The sequence below is a fragment of the Magallana gigas genome, chromosome 6 (genome assembly GCF_963853765.1).
Source record: "Magallana gigas chromosome 6, xbMagGiga1.1, whole genome shotgun sequence".
Classification (NCBI taxonomy): domain Eukaryota; kingdom Metazoa; phylum Mollusca; class Bivalvia; order Ostreida; family Ostreidae; genus Magallana; species Magallana gigas.
In genome coordinates this window covers 4102990-4124577 of record NC_088858.1, presented here as the reverse complement: position 1 = coordinate 4124577, position 21588 = coordinate 4102990, and the positions used below count along the sequence as shown (strand labels likewise).

At 32.3% G+C, this 21588-nt stretch overlaps 1 protein-coding gene and 1 long non-coding RNA gene across 2 annotated transcripts in view; one reads left to right on the top strand and one right to left on the bottom strand.

Moving 5' to 3' along the window:
- The window catches only part of LOC105348156 (uncharacterized), a 48518-nt gene that overhangs the window by 11790 nt on the left and 15140 nt on the right, over positions 1-21588 (bottom strand). The window contains exons 11-16 of the mRNA XM_066088416.1: positions 3757-3872; positions 3497-3652; positions 2913-2971; positions 2675-2788; positions 2540-2583; positions 2085-2176 (exon numbers count right to left, since the gene is read on the bottom strand). Coding sequence (XP_065944488.1) covers positions 2085-2176; positions 2540-2583; positions 2675-2788; positions 2913-2971; positions 3497-3652; positions 3757-3872 — 581 coding nt within the window. The remainder of the gene's footprint in view (positions 1-2084; positions 2177-2539; positions 2584-2674; positions 2789-2912; positions 2972-3496; positions 3653-3756; positions 3873-21588) is intronic.
- Positions 13840-18488, top strand: LOC136276520 (uncharacterized). The gene is made up of 2 exons (XR_010715000.1): positions 13840-14641; positions 18198-18488. It is a non-coding gene; the product is annotated as an uncharacterized lncRNA (long non-coding RNA).

The following is a 21588-nucleotide window of genomic DNA, read 5'->3' as shown; positions in this document are numbered from 1 at the left end:
ATATATTGCTTCAGAAGCATTGAATTTTAATGGTTGTAACTTAATATTGAAAACTTGTTGTTCGTAACGATCAATCTTTTTAGATGTGCGATGTATCTGCGCAAAGCGAATTGGGTTCGTCGTCCTTAAGCCTTAGTCACAACTGGTCGTTACTGCTTCTAAGGGTGGTCTACCGGCGGATTTAACTGAAAATCTTGCGAGAATGGAAAGTGCATCTGAAGATTTTGGATGGACGTAACGTGCCCAACGATCACCACGGTTTTCTTGCAAGATCTGAAAACGTACGCTGCAATTGCACTTCACTCAAGGAATCCGAAAGATTTAAGGAACCCGTTAGATGACCGTACGATTCGACATGCACGGATGACGAAAGAAGATCACACTTGCCCTTAACGTACACGTACGTTGACTGCAAGTCGCTCATGCACACCATTTACATATAAATTGAATGCACAGTAAACATACATCACACTTACGTCACCGTACATTAATTGCTCGGGGTGCATGCAAATCGCCCTTAATATTTTTATATAAAATGATTATGTTAAAAATCACAATAAAAATAAGAGAATCGACAGTTTTACCATTCATCAAAATCAAATCAAATATTCTAGTATCCCCTTTCTCAATCCAAAATAAAAAAAAAAACCCAAAAACAACAACCTTTTTTTTTTTTTTACAACAAATGGAAGGTAAAGAAGTAAAATGGGACAAAAAAGAACTTGACATTGAAGTAGATTGTAGAGAAAAGGCAAAATATTTCCTAATCACCCTGACTTGCAAGTGTGCTAGGATAGATTTTCGGAGTAAGAAGAAGAAAAGACCCCACATTTGCAATTTAGTTTGTCATTTATTCAATGATTTTTTTTCTTCTTTTCTTTATTGTTTTCAATTTAAGAAATACAAATTTGGTTCATTTGATAAATAGCCTTTAACTCAATCTTTTCTATCGTACTGTCTGCAACAACTTGATCTAATTGGAAAATTTTTAATTCTGGTACTGTACTTGTATTGGGTAAAATGACTTGAAGAAACAAAGCTAATATATATATATATATATATATATATATATATATATATATATATATATATATATATATATATATATATATATATATATATATATTGTTAAGTTCAACTAATACTTTTAAAAAAAATTGTAAAATCTTTTTAAAATATTACATTGGCCAGGAAAATCTTTAGTAGATAACTAATTCGCTGAAACCTTTTTTTGCGCAGACTTTTTTCTAGATTTCAGAGAATTTTTCAATATCTATGGTATTAGATACGAAAGATAAATTATGTTTTTAAAAAATTCTTTCGTCCAGTATTACGCTAGTCTAATCATCAAAGAAGCAATTACATGATAATAGTCGTCTTTTTCTTCGAGTTCTTTTGACGTTTCAATACTTACTTGCTTATAGAAGATATCTTTCAGTACATACCAAAAGAAAAATGTTCTTTATTTATTAGAACAATGATACGTGTAATTGTCCGTGCAGCTGTCATGAAGTAAAGAAAGACGTCGGTACGATTGACTTGCATGTGACCCACGACGCAAATGTCTCACTCTGGTTCGTAAGGCAAAAGTACGTATGGTGCACAATAATTGTAAGACGGAGGTATGGTGCCTACGAACATCGCACGTTGCGAGTACCAACTCGTCTTTAAACAGATTTGTACGTGACACCTACAACTCGTACGTCAAACGTCTAACGTTGCACTTTCTATCACTTCAACACGACTTTTAATGCTAAGATCAGCCACGGGTTTCACGACTGGCAATACCCGTAGCACACCCACGATTACCAAACACGTACGGTCAGTTGTGACTGAGGTTAAAGACTGGTTGCCCGCTTCTGTTAAAGTGCCGTCTGAATATTGCACTAAACACAATGATAATATTTATCTGAATTACAAAGTGCGACTTGAAAGATCAGTATTAAATATTATATATTTGACTTATTTTGTAACCTCAATGATGTATTTCTTTTATTTTGATCTGTTAGGTAATATCGTAAAAACTTACTTTAATCTGAATTCAAATTATAACAATTTTTACCTGGATTTATCTGTACACTTACCCTGAGCTGTGAGATACAGAAAACAATACCACGCACTCTGTATCATATTTGCAATAAACTGATTTAGGAAAAGCAAGATCCCCAAAGAAACTCTGAGAAGGAAGTATAACTAATATGAAATAAACTAAATATTAAAATACATTGCACATATGTATTGCAGCATGTTTGAGTTAATGTATTAAAACACTCTAAAAATAAATTGTAAATATTTGATTTTTTAATTCCTATAGGCAAAAGTCATTCGTTCTTCTTTTGAAATGATTGGTAATAATGTTAACTTATAATATTATTTCAAAACTAATATTATTTTTGAAACCAGCTTGTTAATTTTAAGTAATCGTTACAATATTTTTTATAAAAAGAAATTATTTTTGAAAATATGTTGGTATAATTATCAAAATAACCCTGATTACAAACTGTTGTAACCGAGCTACCTGTAATTAAAATATAATAACCTGCTCGTAAGAAGGCACGTCAGTATCTAATACGCGTCCATGACCTACAACGTAAATAGTAAATATTTTTAGATACAAATTTTAAAAATACAACACATTTAAAAACATGCAGTCACTACCACATTTTCAACTTACTCTCAGAGCAGTTGATACCAGAAAATCCAATTCGACACAGGCATTTGAAAGTGGATGAGCTTCCGTCACAAAACCCACTATTGTAGCAAAACTTGCCGGCACAAGTTCCCTTGCCTGAATACGACAAATGCATATACCAAGCATAAAAGAGGGTGATCGGTCCAATTTTTAAATTTTTTTCATGTTTTGAATTGTTCAATTTGAAACACGTACACAAAGTAAATGTACAATAACAAACCTGTCAATTCATGTACAAACTTGATGAGGTAACAGCGTTGGTCTTTGAACATTATATATCTTCAAAGATATATACATATATATTTATATATATTTATATATATATATATATATATATATATATATATATATATATATATATATATATATATATATATATATATATATATATATATATATATATATATATATATATATATATTCAGTGGAAAAGAATACTTAAAGATTCTGGAATTCTATCATAAAACGTTACATTTCTTTGAATGAAATGAACAATTTCGTCTATACCAGTTTGTTGATTAATCGTTTAAAAACAAACAGCACTGGGCTAATTGCACTAACTGAACAAAATATAAACGTTGTTACGTAGAAAACACAAAAACTGAATATTGTATTCAACAAATTAATGTAAAAAGGAAATTCAGAAAAATCTATTTAAATAGAGTAACTCATTTTAAGCACTGAAACAATTTAAATATTTTATCAATATATCAGTTTATTGTTATAGAGGAGGTAAAAACATGTACTTTTTATGGTTTTTGTGAGAAAAAAATCACTCAACAGAAAACACTATTTAAAACTAACTGTTCTAGATCGTTAAAGAGTGTAAAACAAAGTTGCAGATCCGTAGCGTTGTCTCTTATTATTGACACATCATACTGGCAAGGCTGATGAGCAGAGTCCTTTAAGGGAAATATATACACACCATCTTCTATGGTTTTGTCTGTCTGAAGTAAAGGACTAAAACATAAATTTATAAAGAGGTTAGTTAACTTTAAAATAAACACTTTGTATACTCATATTACATTTATTCACATTGTCATTGTAATTTATTTTGTCCTTACCATTTGTACATGCCCAGGGCACTTTTTGCCCACAAATTAAGGTAACATCGATCTTTGACCACACATTGTAAAACCGAAGCGTTAGGCAGAGTAGGTCGTACAAAATATGGGAACAACTGAAAATCAAATGATGGTTTAAAACTTTTCCAAAAGCATTTATATTTTTCCTACACCCCATTAAGATATACCCCTTGTTTAAAAGATGAATTAGAACTACATTATATTAAAAAGAACAAAAATATATTGCTATTGCTATCATAATTGTCTAAGTTACCCAATACATCATCAGTAACTTATAGAATTAACAAACCCTTTTGTGTTTTATGAGCTATATGTGGCTCTTGTAAAAATTCGTTCATACATTTGCATAGTGAACTCATATAAAAAAAGAGTTTGATACCCTCAAACAGAAATACACAAATATGTATTGAAACAAATCATAATAATAATTTTTGTTTATATTAAAAACTTTTTTGTGTGCAATCCTTTTCGATACATAGCCTGCCATCTCACCCCTGCCATTGTCATTTAAAATTATTTGATTTGATCCTTTCTGTTTCGCAGGAAAATCGCGGGAAACAGCACAACTTGGTTACAGTCTTTGTTCTAGAATATGGGTACTTGTAATCAAATATGAAATTTAAACATTAGTTTTTGATATGTCCACATAAGTTACTGCCATTGATATTAATCATATTTTTACTTTTTATATATATATGTTAATGTTTTTCTTTTTTAATTACTCTGGTAGTTAAAGAGAAATACAGGAACCCGTTTCAAAAAGGTTACCTAACATGTTTTTTATGATAGAACTTAAGATATTCCTAATTTAAACTTAAGTTATTCCAAAGTTTTGTCATAACTGCTTCACAAAACGTATTTAGCGTTGACTTATCTTAATATACATTTTACATCTAGCTTATATTATATTGTTAATCTAATATGGTAATCGGTATTGTTCTTTGGATTTGGATATATTTTGCCGTTACGTACTTTGAGAATATTATCCGAACACTTATACTTCCGCTCGAAATTTCACAGGAACTTAACAAATCTCGGTGAAGTCTCGTGAACTTTCATTCGGGCACCTCTGGGTTTATTACATACGCAGGTGTGTCATTATTACGAGCGACAACACATTAGAATTATTTCGAGATACAAGACACTATAAAACAAAATTATGTTTATCGGCGATGAAAGAGTAGACTCGATATTGTTCATGAATTTCAAGTATACTTGCATTGATGATTTTCCCCTACTACAAACTATTTGGTATGAAATTGCTTCACCCAGAATAAATGATGAAACCAAAATTAAGAAAAGTTTACTCCATTGTAAGGCATTATAACCATGCTGAAGTAGCAGCTGCTAAGAGCAGCCATTAAGCCGGTAGAAGCTAACGACCAATAAGGAAAATAATCAAAGTACTGAGAGTACTCATTCAGAAAATATATTATACTTTATCATCGGTAAACTTTAACTAATATCAAGATGAATAATGAATCAATAATTTGTAGGAGCATTGACAACTTCGGAGGCAGTAAAGATCGCCTGGATAAAAAATATAAATGTGTCGTGATCAAAACCAAGGGAGATATTAACCCCTCGAAACCACCTGGTGGTATCCATAAAGCCCAAATTTGAGACCTGAAAATAATATCCCTATGGATATCCTGCACTGCCCTGTAATTCGTTTGATGTACATTTTAAAACTAGATGCTGACATTAGACAGTTATACCCACACCAAGTGTTAGCCCCTAAATAAAACTGGTTTGTACCAGTTTAATTAAAATTGAAGGCCACATGCAAGCTCCGGATATACATTTAAAAATCATAATTTTCATAACTGAAGGATGAGATCCCTTCCCATATGATAATACACATGAGCAGCACTTTATGTGCAATTTGGGGTTAAACTGTTTGCAGTGAATTTTCAGTTAATCAATAATCTTAACATAGTTCATGTCATAGGAAATGTAATGGTCTATATAATTATTACAAACAAAATTAAAAATTAAATTATGCCCCCTCCCCGTGGCGGTTGCCGGTTTTAGATTTGCTTCTGTGTGCCTACATGTACATGATCGTGTGCACAGATTTAGAGAAGGGGTGGGAGTGAGGGGTCCAGACCCCCCCCCCCCCCCAATAGAAAGTATACATCACAATATGCAGGTGTCCTGCGGCACCTTAAAGCTGTTATTTACCTAATAAAATAGTGCAAGTGAATTTGAAGAATCGGTCATAAAAATACATGCATGTTACAAATAACTGATCTTTGTCTGAAATTACGTACACAACACAGGTCTGCAAGTCTCATTAGCGGGTATTAGTTTTACCCAGCTCTTCGATTAGATGCATTGGGTTCACGTGTATACATACATGTCTGTGTTTTCCATATGATGCAGAAAAGGATTAGTTAAGATCAGCTAAAGGAAGTCATTATTGTGTTTTAATTGGATTATCATTATGATGTTGACCAATATAGGTAAGCATAATACATGTAGTAGCAGTAGCACAATATAATGATCGATATGCCAGCATACATAAGTTCTAATTTCATTTTCTAAATGTGATCTCCCTTTGACAGCATACTGCATCATCATCTTTTAATATTTAAATAAGCTTATTATCGTTACCTATGCTATCGCATTTGTAAAGTTTCTGTCATTTTAGTTGCAAAAGTTATTTTTTTCATTTGTCAGACTTGCACGATTGAGTTGACCCCATATTGACCCTGTATAAACAATTTCGTATTAAATTTGTGTATTACATTAAGTAAGTGTAAACACTTATCATTTTTATATGAGTTATAATAGGAAGGAAGGAGTATTTCTTTCTTAATGTATTATAATGCATCAAATACAATGTAGGTCATGACCTTATGGGACTGTTCTGACATCACGAAACAGGAAAATACAAAATATCTTCTTATGTCATTATGATGCATCAAATGATGTAAAGTACATTAATGACCCCCAGGTGTTGTCTTGAACCCCCCCCCCCCCTTTATGAAATAGGAAATGATGACACACTGTATATTTTGTTAACTTCTGAGATCCTCATCCCTAAACCATATATATATATATAATTTATTCTTGCTCTTTGTGTCATTGTGCGTAAAATTGTACATAGATTATGCCCCCTTGGAGACACCCTGACATTCTAGAACTAAAAATAATAAAGTATTTTATCTTATTCATATGTTACAGTAGTGTTTGATCCATGTGGGTAATTCCTAGCCTAATGATGTCAGTGCTTTGTTTAGGAGACTTTACAATTGTATTAAGAAGACTAAATCTTTAGAACCAGGTTAGATTGGGGGGGGGGGGTGAATGTGGAGTATAAACATTTATAATTTGAATCATTTATTGTTATTAATTTTAACTTGTCAATGAATACTAGTTATGGATCCCAAGGTAGAAATATGACCTATGATCATATCTCAAGGTAGAAATATGACCTATGATCATATCTCAATAGATCATTTGTCAAAGATGCAAGGTGTAATGTAATTTTTTTTTAAGAATAACATGTTTTACCAGTTTATAAAAGTTTTCAATTAGACACCTAATTTATATTTTGATTTCAATAGATCATTCGACAATTAAGGGGGGGGGGGGGCAGTTTATATTGAGTTTGTTTGGGGGTGGGGGTTCCAAGTCATATATTTGACAATTTTTTAATGTAATTTAAAATAAGACTAAGACCTACTACAGTCATGAACATGTATACTATAGAACAAAACACAAGTTAATACATGTATATATATATACATAGGAAGTATTACAAAACATAGATGATTGATCTATATTTGGATTCTTAAATTGAATCATTTATCATGTACATATTATATTATTTTTTCTTTGTTCAGGGCATTTCAGATGGTATGTAGGTCATGATCCCAAGTGCTCTTCCTGAATTATCAAATATCATAAAAACCATTGAGATCTCCACCTTAATCCAAAGATATTATTCCTCCTTAGGTCATGGCACATCAGATTATTATGGCATGAAAGTCATGACCCTAAGGGGTCATCCTGACCCCCTTAGAATCAGAAATTGTCAATTATCTTTAAATTATTGATGTTTGATGATCCTATCTCTATTTAATCTTTATTATTAAGTGTCCCGAATGAAATTTGGAGAGTTAATTATTGTTTTTGTACGGTTCTTAATGCATGTATTATTATTCTTCGTCTTCCTCTTTTTCTTCTTTCCCGCTCTGAACTCGTTTCTCAGAGATGGCTGAACAGAATTGTACAAAACTCTAGGATATTTTGGGTTAGACAACCACTTTTCGGGGGGGGGGTAACTTGAAAACGGACAAAGATAATAATATAAGGTTTTCATAATCATATATTGACTGTTACTGGCAATATATAGGGTTTATAAGATCTGACCCCTGGGGTCATCCCCACCCCTCAGGAATTTGAAATTACCATATATCTCAGAAACTGTTATAATCATGACCCCTAAACCATATATATTCATGTTTCTGATGTCAAGGGGCATCAAATGTTATGTAGGTCATGGGCCCTGTGGGTGGTCTTGACCCCCTCAAACAGCAAGTCCCTTAACATCTTCAAAACAGTTGAAATCCACCCTTAAACCATAAATATTCTTGTTCCTTGTGTCAAGGGGCATCAAACGGTATGTAGGTCATGGACCCCGGGGGTGGTCATGACCCCCCTCGAACAGGAAGTGCTCAAATATCTCGAAAACGGTTGAGATCCCAACCCCTAAACCATATATATTCTTGATCCTTAAAGGGCATCAAAAGGTATGTAGGTAATGGGCCTCAGGATTAAATTTAATTTTTCAAAACATTAATGCACATCTATGGAACAGTTCCTATCATATCCCAAGATATGATGTGTCTATCGATCCATTAAATCATAAAAGGAGTTCCAGGATCTATGTTTTTTTGAAGTGATAAACGTCAATTTTCTGCTACTATTTGACTCCATGGTTGAATTTAATTTTTTAAAACCTTACTGCATATCTATAGAACAGTCCCTATCATATCCCAAGATATGATGTGTCTATCCATTAAATCATAAGAGGAGCTCTTACATCTATGTTTTTTTTAGTGATAAACGTCAATTTTCTGCTACTATTTGACTCCCTGGATGAAATTTAAATTTTTAAAACCTTATTGCACATGTATAGGACAGCCCCAATTATATCCCAAGAGATGACGTAGCTACTCCAAAAGTTGTAAGAGGAGTTCTGGGAACCATACTTTTTTTTGCAAAAAAACGTCATTTTTTTGTTGCCCACTGATCCCCTTATTAAAAAAAATCTGGAACTTGATCATACCTCAATATGACACCCCAATCATATTCTAGAAGATCATTTGGCTACTGCCAAAGAAAAATGACGTTTTTGAAACCAGTTTTTTTGTAAAAAAAAAAAAAGAAAAAAAAGAAAAAAAAGAAGTCATTTTTCAGCCATTAAATCACCCCCAGGACAAAATTGAAAATTCCGAAACCTTATTGCGCATCTATAGGATACCCTAAAACACAATCCAAAAGATGATTTGTCTACTGTTGAAAATGTAGGAGGAGTTCGAGGAAGAAGGTTTTTTGTGAAAAAACGTCATTTTTTACCAATTATTTGACCCACAGGACTAACAGAGAATTTTTGAAACCTTTTTACAAAATAACATGGTACCCCAGATCAAACTCCAAGAGTTCAGTTTGCTGGTTTATAAGATGTAAGAGCAGTTTGAGAAAGTAAAACGTGATAGACGGACGGACGGACGGACAGACGGAACAGGGCAACAACAATATACCCGAACTTTCTTTAGAAAGTGCGGGTATAAAAGGGGGAAATAACGGCCAAACATTCACCACAACATTGTTGTGAAAAGTAAAAAAAAACGACAAAGTTCAAATGACCTAAATGGACACATTTGGATTGGCAAATTTGCCAATGCAATTGTAAAATCGCGATAGTATAATTTATAAAAGTTTAGCAAGCCGTGCATAAATTTTGTTGACCAAAAATCGTTTTCAAATAATAAAGGTATATACAATATTGTTTAGAATTATTCATGTAAAGTGTCAAGTATAGTTCAGCCGATTTATACACAATTGCAGCGACATATCCCGCCATATGTCGACGAGAGAAGAGACGTAACTGTTAACATTCAATTTGTGGAAAAGAAAGTGTTTGTGCGTGTTTGCTACAGATATGAAAAACAATATACAGCGATTTCTTGACAAGTTCAGTGTTTTTAATTTCAAAATAAACTAAACAGAGTGAAAATTCAAGTAATTCAAAGTCAGATATCTTGGATGCGGTGTAACCCTTTTCTATTCTTGATTACGGGGTGGGGGGGGGGGGGTGGGGTTAATTTCTCTTTTTGTTTAATTTTCAACATGAAGAAAAATAACCCTGGGTTTTTGTTCTTCAGAAAAATCCAATTATTCTACAGCAAAGGAGGGGTGGCATTATTCTACGTCGAAAAATGACCAACGGTCATTATTCTACGGGGGTCATTATTCTTCTTTACACCTGCATTACTGGCTGCAGCAAATGCTCTCTATATACGGTAAATAGATATTGTAAGAAAAACTTCAGAAGCTAAGTCTTCAAGGAAGATCTTTCTTGAATTCATACGATATGTATTTTGTACATATTAGTTCATATTGCACGATTGTATCTAAAAGAAAATGATTAAAGAATACCAAGAAGAAATTTGTTTTGTACTCATTTATACCTAAATAATTGACCATGAAAAATAACATATTTGCACTTTATTTTCCATTCATAGTCTACCAAACTTCGTGACTGGAATTTGACCTCATAAAAAATAGTGATAGATTATACAAAAAGCTTAGATTACATATAGAAGCAAAGGAAAAACATATCTAAGGTTATACAATTTTATATCCCCTGGGCCGAAAGCTCAAGTGAGTTTTTCTGATAAATTTTGTCTTTTTTTTGTCGAAGTGATCGTCGCTGTTGTCGTCGTTGTAAACTGTTCGAATTAACGTCTTCTCCTACAGAATCACTAAGTCAATTTCAACCAACTTGGCACAGATCACCTTTGGGCCAAAGAAATTCAAGTGTGTACGAAAGAAGGATTACACCCATTTCAAGGGAGATAAATTGGAAATAATGAAACTTGATATGCATTTTGTATTAATATTAGGTTATATCATGGCCATTGGGGTAGGTTGAGGCCACAGATTTGGGGGAGGTGGTCAAACTGTTACATAGTAGTATATCGTGAAAATCTTTAAAAATCTTTTCACCAAGAACCGGTTGAAACTTATGTGTAAACATCTCATGTCGTTTTGATTCTAGTTTGTTCAAATCTTGACCACCCAAGGGTAGGATGGGGACTCAACGGGGGATCAATATTTTACATATTTGTAAAGTGTTGCTCAGGTGAGCGATGTGACCCCTGGGCCTCTATTTTCGTGATCTTGTGGTGTTTAAAAATGGTTAAGCTGTTGCAAAGGGTTTGGTTTCTAATATAAAATTTCATTGAAAAATCAATTTTGTGCCAGAAAAATGTGTTTATCAGTTGGCAAAAAATATTAAAAAAACACGCATAAAAAAAAAAATTTTGAAGATTATATAAAACAGACTATATCTCTATCAAGCATAGATTCATTCTGAAAGTGCATCAAACCCCCTTACATTAATTAGGGAAAAAAACAAGATACGCATGGACCACATCCCATACCTAAGTTCATAAAGCACTGGCAAGAACACGAAAACACACCGCTAATTAAAAGAATTATGTATATATACATGTTTCATTCTATTTCAGCATAGAACATGTGTTTAACTTCACACACCTACGCAGGGAATTTTTTAAAAATTGATATTTGCTTCATTCATTTACAAAAAATAATGTTTCAAGCAAAGTTTAACTGAATTTGAATTATTGGTCTCCTTTTGTATAAGTTTTGCAGTTATTTTACTTTGGTATTAAATGTAAACAGTTTATATATTCGTATTCATAATGATGATTTCTACCAAATTTATGAATATGCAGGACACTGATCACGTGAATATCATTTTTTTGCTGCTTGATTTGCTAACTTTGTTATAATTACATAACTGATATGATTTTATGATGCTTTGAAGTATTTTATCTATGACATCAATCATTAAGTAGTCATTGTCACAAATACTGTTTTAGAGAGACTGCAGGAATCGGGATTTATTTTATTTGCTGGTAACAGAGAAACATTTTGAAAAATTCTAAAAAGAGGTGCACTGCTTATCACAGTATACGCAATAAAATGGTAAGAAAGAGGTCGTGAAGTTTATAGTGCACACCCTGGAAGTAAAAAAATAATAAATTTTTTGATGTTGCATTTTTATGAATTAAAGAGTCTAAAATGGTATTTTTCAAGTATGTGTTTTAATGAGTTTTCTGGGCTCATCATAAATCAAAGCCAATGTTCTAACTGATTTTAAGTATATATGGCTATTTATTGAAATTTTATCAAATATGAATTTAAAGTCAGTATGTTCAGTTTTTAAACAGAAAAAAACTTTCATACTTATTATATGATATTGTATCATGATTTATTATTGGAATATGTAACATGTTACATTATGCTATTGTTCCGTATGATATGACATTGTATTGGATAATATGTAATAATAAAGTCTTCCTTCTGAATGTGTAATTTTCCTGCCATCCATCTTTCTTTCTTAGATATTTTTTAAAATTGCGTGAGTTTCACATTTTGGTTTATTATTATACCATTAAGAGTGAAATTGTAACGCTTAATGATAAAATTTTTTGTATCATTAGGGGTTGACCTTGGAGCTTTTTGCTTGTTTCATTAAGCGTTAGGTCTGCTTTGCATTAACGACGCTTAATGATAAAATTGTATCATTAGGCGGCGATTTATCATTAGTGGTTGATATTGTCAACTGTTAATGAAAGAGGTTGATACAGAGGTGGATCAAACATCTGTAATGTTACTTGCTATTCAGTATAGAGTGCGATACCTGCCTCATATGACAAATGATTTCTTTGTTTTTTTATGTAGAGATTATATAAATATATACTAGCAAGAGCCATACTTTAATTACTGTCATATCGATCCAATTTTAAGCTAATTGTGCATGCATGTACAGGTTAGTATATGAGTAGGAAGGAAAAAAACAATAGGACATTTTGAACTAAAAATAAAGAATAAAGAGAAAATATAAACAGTTAAAAATTTTATGCAGATATTATATATAGTCAAACCATTATATCTGAAATTGGGAAATTTCACTCATACAAACAGGGACCTCTCTCTCTCTCTCTCTCTCTCTCTCTCTCTCTCTCTCTCTCTCTCTCTCTCTCTCTCTCTCTCTCTCTCTCTCTCTCTCTCTCTCTCTCTCTCTCCAACATAATGAATAGTATATTATGATATGTTGTTAGTGCATCAGATTTTGCGCAAGTACATGCAAACAATCAGCTGACTGATCTACACGTAAAACTTTTAAATTCTTAAATAAAGACGATGGTTCCTTTTAAGTTAAAACTAAAAAGAAACAAAACATGCTAAACGAAAATCAAAACAAGCTAAAACCACCGTCACAAATGAAAATGTCAACGCATTGAAATATTTAACCTCAATTTACTTCACATAAACGGCACAAATATATTTTTGATGTTTCAAATATTTCCTTCGGACGTAAACTGTTGCACAACAAGCAAATTCAAAGATGGCTGCTTCTATCATAGACTGGTCCTCTAAACTGGTTTTCGATATATGAAATATCGAGCCAGAAGTTAAACTGATTGACCCCCATTCTCTCTGTCTTATTAGGGTCTTCCGTTTTCCAACGGAAGACCCTTTTGTTTTTCTTCGGTTTCTTTTTATTATTATTATACTTTTTCTTTTTTTTCTGACTCCTTTTTTGCTTCATAACTCAAAAAGTTTTCAACCGATTTCAATGAAACTTCCAGAGATTTTAGCAAGTTATCGTCCCTCAAAGATGGTAAAGTTTTAAAGTCAACGTCACTTCCGTTTTGACGTAACGTCATTTTTAAAAATTTTAAAAAGTCATTTTGTCCCGGACTTTTCTCAAAAACGCTTTAAGATAGAGGCTTGAAATTTTCAATGGTTATGATTTGGTCGATTTACCTCTGTAATAAAGCTATATAATAAAAATCTGTCACTTCCGGTCGAAACTGGAAGCGAATCAAATTTTTTGAAAAATTGAATTTTTTGATCAAACAAAAAACGTATACGTATTTTGTAGATCTTTTTAAGCTGAATCTAATGCTGAAAACCGTTTAAAATTCGGAGGATGTATTACAGAGATATCGGGGTTTAAAAACTGATTTTCCCGGAAATTTTGATGCCGCTTTCTTGGTTTCAAAAATAGTGCAAAATTCACACTGAAAGTAACTTCTACTGTATCAATTCGTACTGATCATAAAACTTTATAAAAAACATAAAATTATATGCATATTGTATAGTTTGCAAAGCTAAATACAAAACTTAAATTCGTTTTAAAATCGGATACTGCATTGCAGAGATATCGGGGTTTAAATATTGATTTTTCCGGAAATGTTGATTCCTCGTTATTGGTTTAAAAAATAGTGCAAAATTCACACTTAAAGTAACTCCTGCTGAAAAGATTTCGTACAGGTCATAAAACCGAACTCCTTTTTTATATAGTTAATCAGAGTGTTTATTGAAAACAATTTCGTTAATTCGGTCGATAATTACGTTGTTAGTTTTTATTAGTCTTATTAGTTTCAATCGAAAAAATTATCGTACGATTCACCATGTCAACTCGCCATGTTTTGACTGCGAACAACAGCTGATAGCGGTGTGTCAGAAGAATGGCCTGCAAGACGGCGATAGTGGAAATTTCAGCTCAACTAACGTATGACAGATTATAAAGGTATGTTTCAATACAGGATATGTCGTATTGACTTTTTCTTTTCAAAGTGTTTGTGCACTTTTCAATCTAATCCGACATTCCTCTGACTCTAACCTCCGCTTTTGACGTGCGTAACAATATAAAAGCGGGCATTTGAGTCAAAGAAATCTCGGGATATTATCTGTCCAATGTATTTTCACGTGTATGTTTTGCACACTGGTCTTTTGAATTTCTATTTATTATTATGTATATGTATGTCTTATTTTGTATTGAACAACACACCACACACTGTAAAACAGTGCGTGGGGGTCCAAAAGCACACAAGAGTAGAATGTTGTAATTAGAGTGCATGTTTGCATGATGATAACTTTACCCTAAATATTTGAATATAGCAGATCTTTACCATATCACCTCCACTTAATCATGTTAATTAATGAATTAAAGAACTCAGACAGGCTTGTGCTAAATTAAATAAATATATTTGACATGGTAAATATTCAGTCTAATTAAAATTAGAACTTTTGTCTGGCTCGCCGTTATATATGATGTGAAAGAGCATGTAAAACAGAGTGCAAGATGAAAAGAACTTTAAGTTCAGATTTTAGGTTAATGTTCCCTAATATCTATAAAACATTCTTCTCAAGATTTGATTATTTCACAGAACATTGTAAATTCTTTGAGATTAGTTTATCTTTTATATATATTGAATTTTATTGATTCATTTTAGGTAAACTTTACATGCAGAACACATCTACATTGTAAACAATTTTTACAGTAAGACAAATGTATGTAATAATTTTACTACATGTGCCTCAGATCTCTCTCTCTCTCTATCTCCCTCTCTCTCTCTCTCTCTCATGCTTTTAATCTTGGCAAAGCATCACAGAGCAACATCATTTTGTGCATATATCTCTATCTAGGAAAAGAAATCAACAATGCTTTAAATTTCAAAATGAGCATGTATTATCGTGCAATCCCTCATTTTTTCATTGTGCAACTAAAATCCAAAGCTTTGTAAAATTGTTTATTGAATTTTATACATATTAAACATAATATTGTTTTTAAAACCTGTCATTAATAAGAAAGGAGAAAAAAATCCTCGCTAAATTTATTTGCAAAAAAAAAAAAACAGTAGAATGCATTTAATAAAAAATGTATAGCAGAAAATTATACTTTGAGGCTGTTCGGATGAAATACTGTAAGTCGTTTTAATTCCACCTTGTTAAATTTCATGATTTTTACAAAAGTATCAATTGCGATGGTTTTAATTTCATGCTGCTTAAAAATTCAATTGATCAGAATAAAAGCATTTAAATTTCATAATATTTGGTTAAAGTGTTCAAACTAATTAATGCTTCTTAGGAAAATCAACAAATAGGGGGATGGTATACATGTAAGGGTATTTCTGAGTGATGTGATGCTTTTGTAATGATAATATCATGTATATGTATGTAGTTTTGAATAAGGTTTCTTATTTAGGGAGGTTGAACAACAGTTGACCTCTAAGATTAGGTAAAGCTGCTTTATTTATGGAGAGCCCTATAAATCTGTGTTAAATAGAAGAAAGTGGAAATGCTGGGTTCACTTAAATGGCCATATTTTTCTTAATCCTTAATGAAATTGGCAAAATGAGGTATACTTTTTCACAAAATTGCATAAGCTTTGTAAGTTTAAGACAAGATGACTTTTCAGAGAATGTTAGTGTAAGTTTCAAGACTACATGGTATTTTCAGATTTTCAATTTTTTAAAACAGCATATTTTTCTTTCAAATAAAATTCACATGTAGACAAATGCAGTTATCAAAGTATACAATATGTAAAAAAAAAAATCAAGTTTTTGCTCCTTCCTATCCAAAAGTGATATTTTAGATATATTTACAGAATTCAAAAAGCCACCCACTCTTTCCAATTGTCTCCATTACCATTACATGTTGGATATGTAAATGTACATTTGACCTTGAAATAACAACTGTTATAATAATTATATACTCTCGAAACTATCAAGAAACAACATATTTTTACCCTTTTATTGTATATATGCATCAAAAATGTAGGAAAACATGTAAAATTTGAACATTTATCATGGAATTCTCATCCGTCCTCAGGTACCCGGTTGTGTTTGAATTTCATTTTAATTAAGAGCAGACATCACACTTGTAGGTCTTACTATTTTAGCAAAGTTAAAAGGAGACTAGAAACCAGAATAAATAAGATATTCACTAAATATGATTATATTAAGCTTACTGTTTCATGAAAACAAGAAATCACATGTATTGCGGTATGTCTTTTTGTGAAAAAAAAATGTTACATTTCATCCATTTATCAAGAAAAGATCAATTTTCAATATCAGTGATGGTTGACTCAAGGGAATTGCCACAAGTTTCATAATATTAGGTTAAAGTGTTCAAACTAATGCTTCTTTGGAAAATCAAAAAATAGGGGGAGGGTATACATGTAAGGGTATTTCTAAGTGATGTGATGCTTTTGTCATGATAATATCATGTATATGTATATAGTTTTGAATAAGGTTTCTTATTTAGGGAGGTTGAACAACAGTTGACCTCTATAAGATTAGGCAAAGATGCTTTATTTATGGAGAGCCCTATGAATCTGTGTTAAATAGAGGAAAGTGGAAATGCTTGGTTCACTTAAATGGCCATATTTTTCTTAATCCTTAATGGAATTGGCAAAATGAGGTATACTTTTTCTCAGAATAGCATAAGCTTTGTAAGTTTAAGACAAGACGACTTTTCAGAGAATGTTAGTGTAAGTTAAAGGTAGCAAGGGACAGTTTAGGATAAAGTACCCGTCAATATTTTTGTAAAATTGAGAGTTGCTGTACTTGAAGGCTTATGAGTGTTGCTAAAATTCATGAAATGATTTTTAATGATTATCATTAGTTAGAGGGATGTCTCTTGTTGAAATTGATATTCAATATGTAGGCCCCATATGTTAGGTTCATGAGATTCAGAAGTAAAATGCGAAACCTTCAGCTACGACTGTTGTGTTGACTTTAGATAGTGAAAATGCAAGTTACAGACGGGAGGGTAAATAACATGAAAAGTAGGTGGATAAGACATTATAAACTAAACACCGGTAAGTTTCTGACATGTGATGGTGCAACATGCACACAGTACGGAAGGTCAACCCTTTGCAGGGAATTGGCTGGGGGAGGTCTAAAAAGCTGAAAAATCATGAAAAATTAGCAAAATATGGAAGGGTCAAAATCTCATTAAAACCAGTATGTAGAAAGTTTTACAGGCTTTGACTAGTAATTTTCTTCAGAAATTGGTGATTGGCCTTATAAAGAGTGAATTAAAGGTATTTGTGCTGAATGGGAACTGAGGAAATTCTATTTACAGGGTTCCGAAGACACACGTCCCCAGGCTACAATGAAATGTATAAAAAAAACTGTCCTGTGCCATCTAATGTCATGTATCGGGATATGTCATACTAATTACACTGCAATGTCAATGTATTTTTTTTTCAGAAATACTATGCATATGTTAATGTAAACACAGCTATTATTAGTACCGGTACATGTATTAACACAGCTTATTGATATTTTTAATTTCAGCTATTGGTGGCCACATGGTTTTTACCTGTTGATTCTTTTCAGCTCTTGAGGTTAACCTGTCACCTCTTCCCACATGCATATTCCTTAATGTGTTCTACAGACTATTTACCAGTAATTCAAATTACATCGGATAATTCATGAACAGTTACTGCAATGGAACTTTAAGAAAGCATCATGCCTTATTGTGGTTTGTGTTTGATAAGAAATTATAACAAACAAAATTATGGCTGTTTAAAGTAATTTACAATTGTTAGCTGTGATAATTTGTTTTTCAATAAAAGTATGCAATTATGTTTCCTTTATTTTGTTTTTAGCTCACCTGAGCCAAAGGCTCAAGTAAGCTTTTCTGATCACAATTTGTCGTTGTCGTTGTTGTAAACTTTTCATATTTTCATCTTCTTCTCAAGAACCACTGGGCAGATTTTAACCAAATTTGGCACTAAGCACCATTAGATGAAGGGGATTCAAGTTTGTTCAAATGAAGCTCAAAAAGTCTTCATCCGATTTCGATGAAATTTTTAGAGCTTTTTGTAAAGTTAACGTTTCTCAAAGATGTTAAATGTTCAGCTTTGACGTCACTTCCGTACAAATTTGACGGCCATTTTTAATTTTTTAATAGTGATTTGGCTGGAGGAAATAAATCTCCATGAACTTTTAAGATATCGCTTTGAATTTTTTACTGATGATAGATGTAGCAATTCTATGGTGTACTGGGGGGTTTAAAATTGTATTCATCAATTTTGCTTAAAACCGGAAGAAGTTCTAGTTTTTGGAAATTTTCAATTTTTTGAACAAAAAAAGAGATTACTTCAGTGTTATAGGATTTGCATGGTGAATTCAAATCTCAAATCTGTTTTAAAATCATGCGATGCATTGCAGAGATATATGGGATTAAAAATCGATTTTTCCGGAAATTTTGATTCTGCATTCGAGGTTTAGAAAATAGCATATAGTTCAAAGTGAAATTAACCCGTACCAAAATAATTCGATTTTTGTTAAGTCGTTCTTGAAATCGTTAAGGTTTTTATTAATTCGTACTCAGAACCATTCGGATTTCGTTAAGTTGTACCAAGAAATATTCGAGTTTTTTAAATTTTTTTTTACCCTAGTTATTGGTTTAAGAACTCTGCTTCTTACATTGACATCTAGCTTTACTCTCTACACTAACGGAAGACCCACTCGTTGCTTTGCAACGAGCTTTGCTCTAGTTATTATTATTTTCGTAAATAACTCAAAGGACGAGTGCACTTATGGGCCCCGGTGAAAAGTGAAAAAATGAAGAATCAAATTAAGCATATTTTTCCCCCCTAACATTATCTATTTATATCTATTCCATAAGAATTAACAAGTTTTAGCGCTGAAATTATTGTTTATAAAAAGCACAAAGTTTTAAAACATAGTAGGGGTCAGCAGCCTTTCGTGGTTTTGTATAGTAAATCGAGGACAGACATTCATTTTAAAGCCTTTGTTTACTGTCAGCCTAACCGAGTACAAACTTGTGGAAAAGACAAAATACGCATTATACATCTAGTAAACTCCTGTGAAAGTAAGAAGTTTGTACTCGGTTAGGCTGGTACCTGAAAAATGAAAAACGTATGAAAATTTTAAGGTTTTTCCTATAGCAAGCGAAAGCTATTACCTGCGTGACCCATGTTTGAACTCACGCATGGAACAAATTATTTCAAACAATCACGTGGTTTCTATCCAGGTAAACGTTTGTCATATGTGCTCACTGTAAAACATTGACACGTTTTAGATCGCTTTCCATCATCTTTGTATGGTCAGGAATGTTTGTTTGTCACTATGGTAACATGCAACTTCAAAGCTTCATTCGATTTTTTTTCAGACGTAAAATAATGCATAAAGTATAATTCAGCAAACGCGCCAATCGATCCACCAACAGAGCAATGTTGATTTAAATGTCTCCCCCCTCTGATTTAAATAGACACAATTCAAGTAGGTTCGGTTCGATTTTTCCGGATTTAGATTATTTATAGGCATATAAAAATCCTCAATTTTTTAAATTGTATTCTAATTTTGGTAAATTTAAGCGTGCATATAAATCAGAAGTATCCATGAGTGTTGAAATATTACGGAAAAAAGCAATTTGTTGATATTTTCTAAATACAAACGGCACTGAAAAAGGGCCCATTCTCTATAGCTTAAGTGCACTTGTTCTTTGAAATAGAATTAGCCCTTAATTTTGCAATTTAATTTTTCCTTCCCATAAGGATGATTAATGCTAAATTACGTTGAATTTGACTCAGTAGTTCTTGAGAAGAAGATTTTTAAATATGCACCCCTCTTTTTCTTCACTTTTGAGGTTTTCTCAGCGTTGAATAAAAAAATCGGTCTTTCATTTCTGTGTTTTATATTTGCCTTACCATAAGGATGATTTGTGCCAAATTTGGTTGAAATTGGCAAAGCGGTTTTAGAGAAGAAGTTCAAAATGTAAATAGTTTCGAGACGGACAGACGGACGGACGGACAGACGGACGACGGACAAAATGTGATCAGAATAGCTCACTTGAGCTTTCAACTCAGGTGAGCTAAAAATGACATTTGTTTACTCGACCTGTGAATACTGAGTCTACCGTTCGCTACGATCATCCAGTTAACTTTTGTCTTTTGGTGCACACCGTGATGATAAAACGCCGTATCTATTAGCAATATAATCAAAAGAAGCTACTGCTGACAGAAATATAATTTTCTACACTTTAGAATTAAAAGATATGAATTCAAAAATTTTCTTGTACCATACCAAACACGCTAATCACCTAGTCTAGCAAATCCACGTATCGCCGATCAACCATGAAGACGTCTCTATATAAAGGAAGACGTTAATGTATTAAAAATTAAGAATGAATATTTAAATTACATCAAACCCTGTGTCCACGGTTATAACGTACCACATTTCTCATCTTGATTTCTAGAACAGAAGATTTTCCTCAAAATTAAAGTCTTCCAAGTTTTATTCACAAATGTTATGTTAAATATCAAGCCCTTTTTATTGTTTTAATATTTGTGAGAAAAATTTTCTCTATTCCTTTAAAAAAAATCCCATTTGTGGCCCCAACCTTTTTCGAGGAATCATGATTTTAACAAACCTTAATCTGCACAAGTTTCAGTTTTTCCTGCTAAATGGTTTTCAAGAAGATTTTTTTAGGATTTTCTCTAAACATTCCTTTGTTCCGCTGAAAATTTTACAGGAACTGCACAGATCCCGAACATGCCTCTAGGAAAGTCTCGTAAACTTTCATTCGAACACCTCTGGATTTATTATAGACTTAGGAAAGACAAACATTCCTAACACAATCGCAGGGCTTTATATACTTATTTTAAAAAAACCTTTTGGGTTACACCGAATAGCCGTATCAATAACTTAGTTTGTT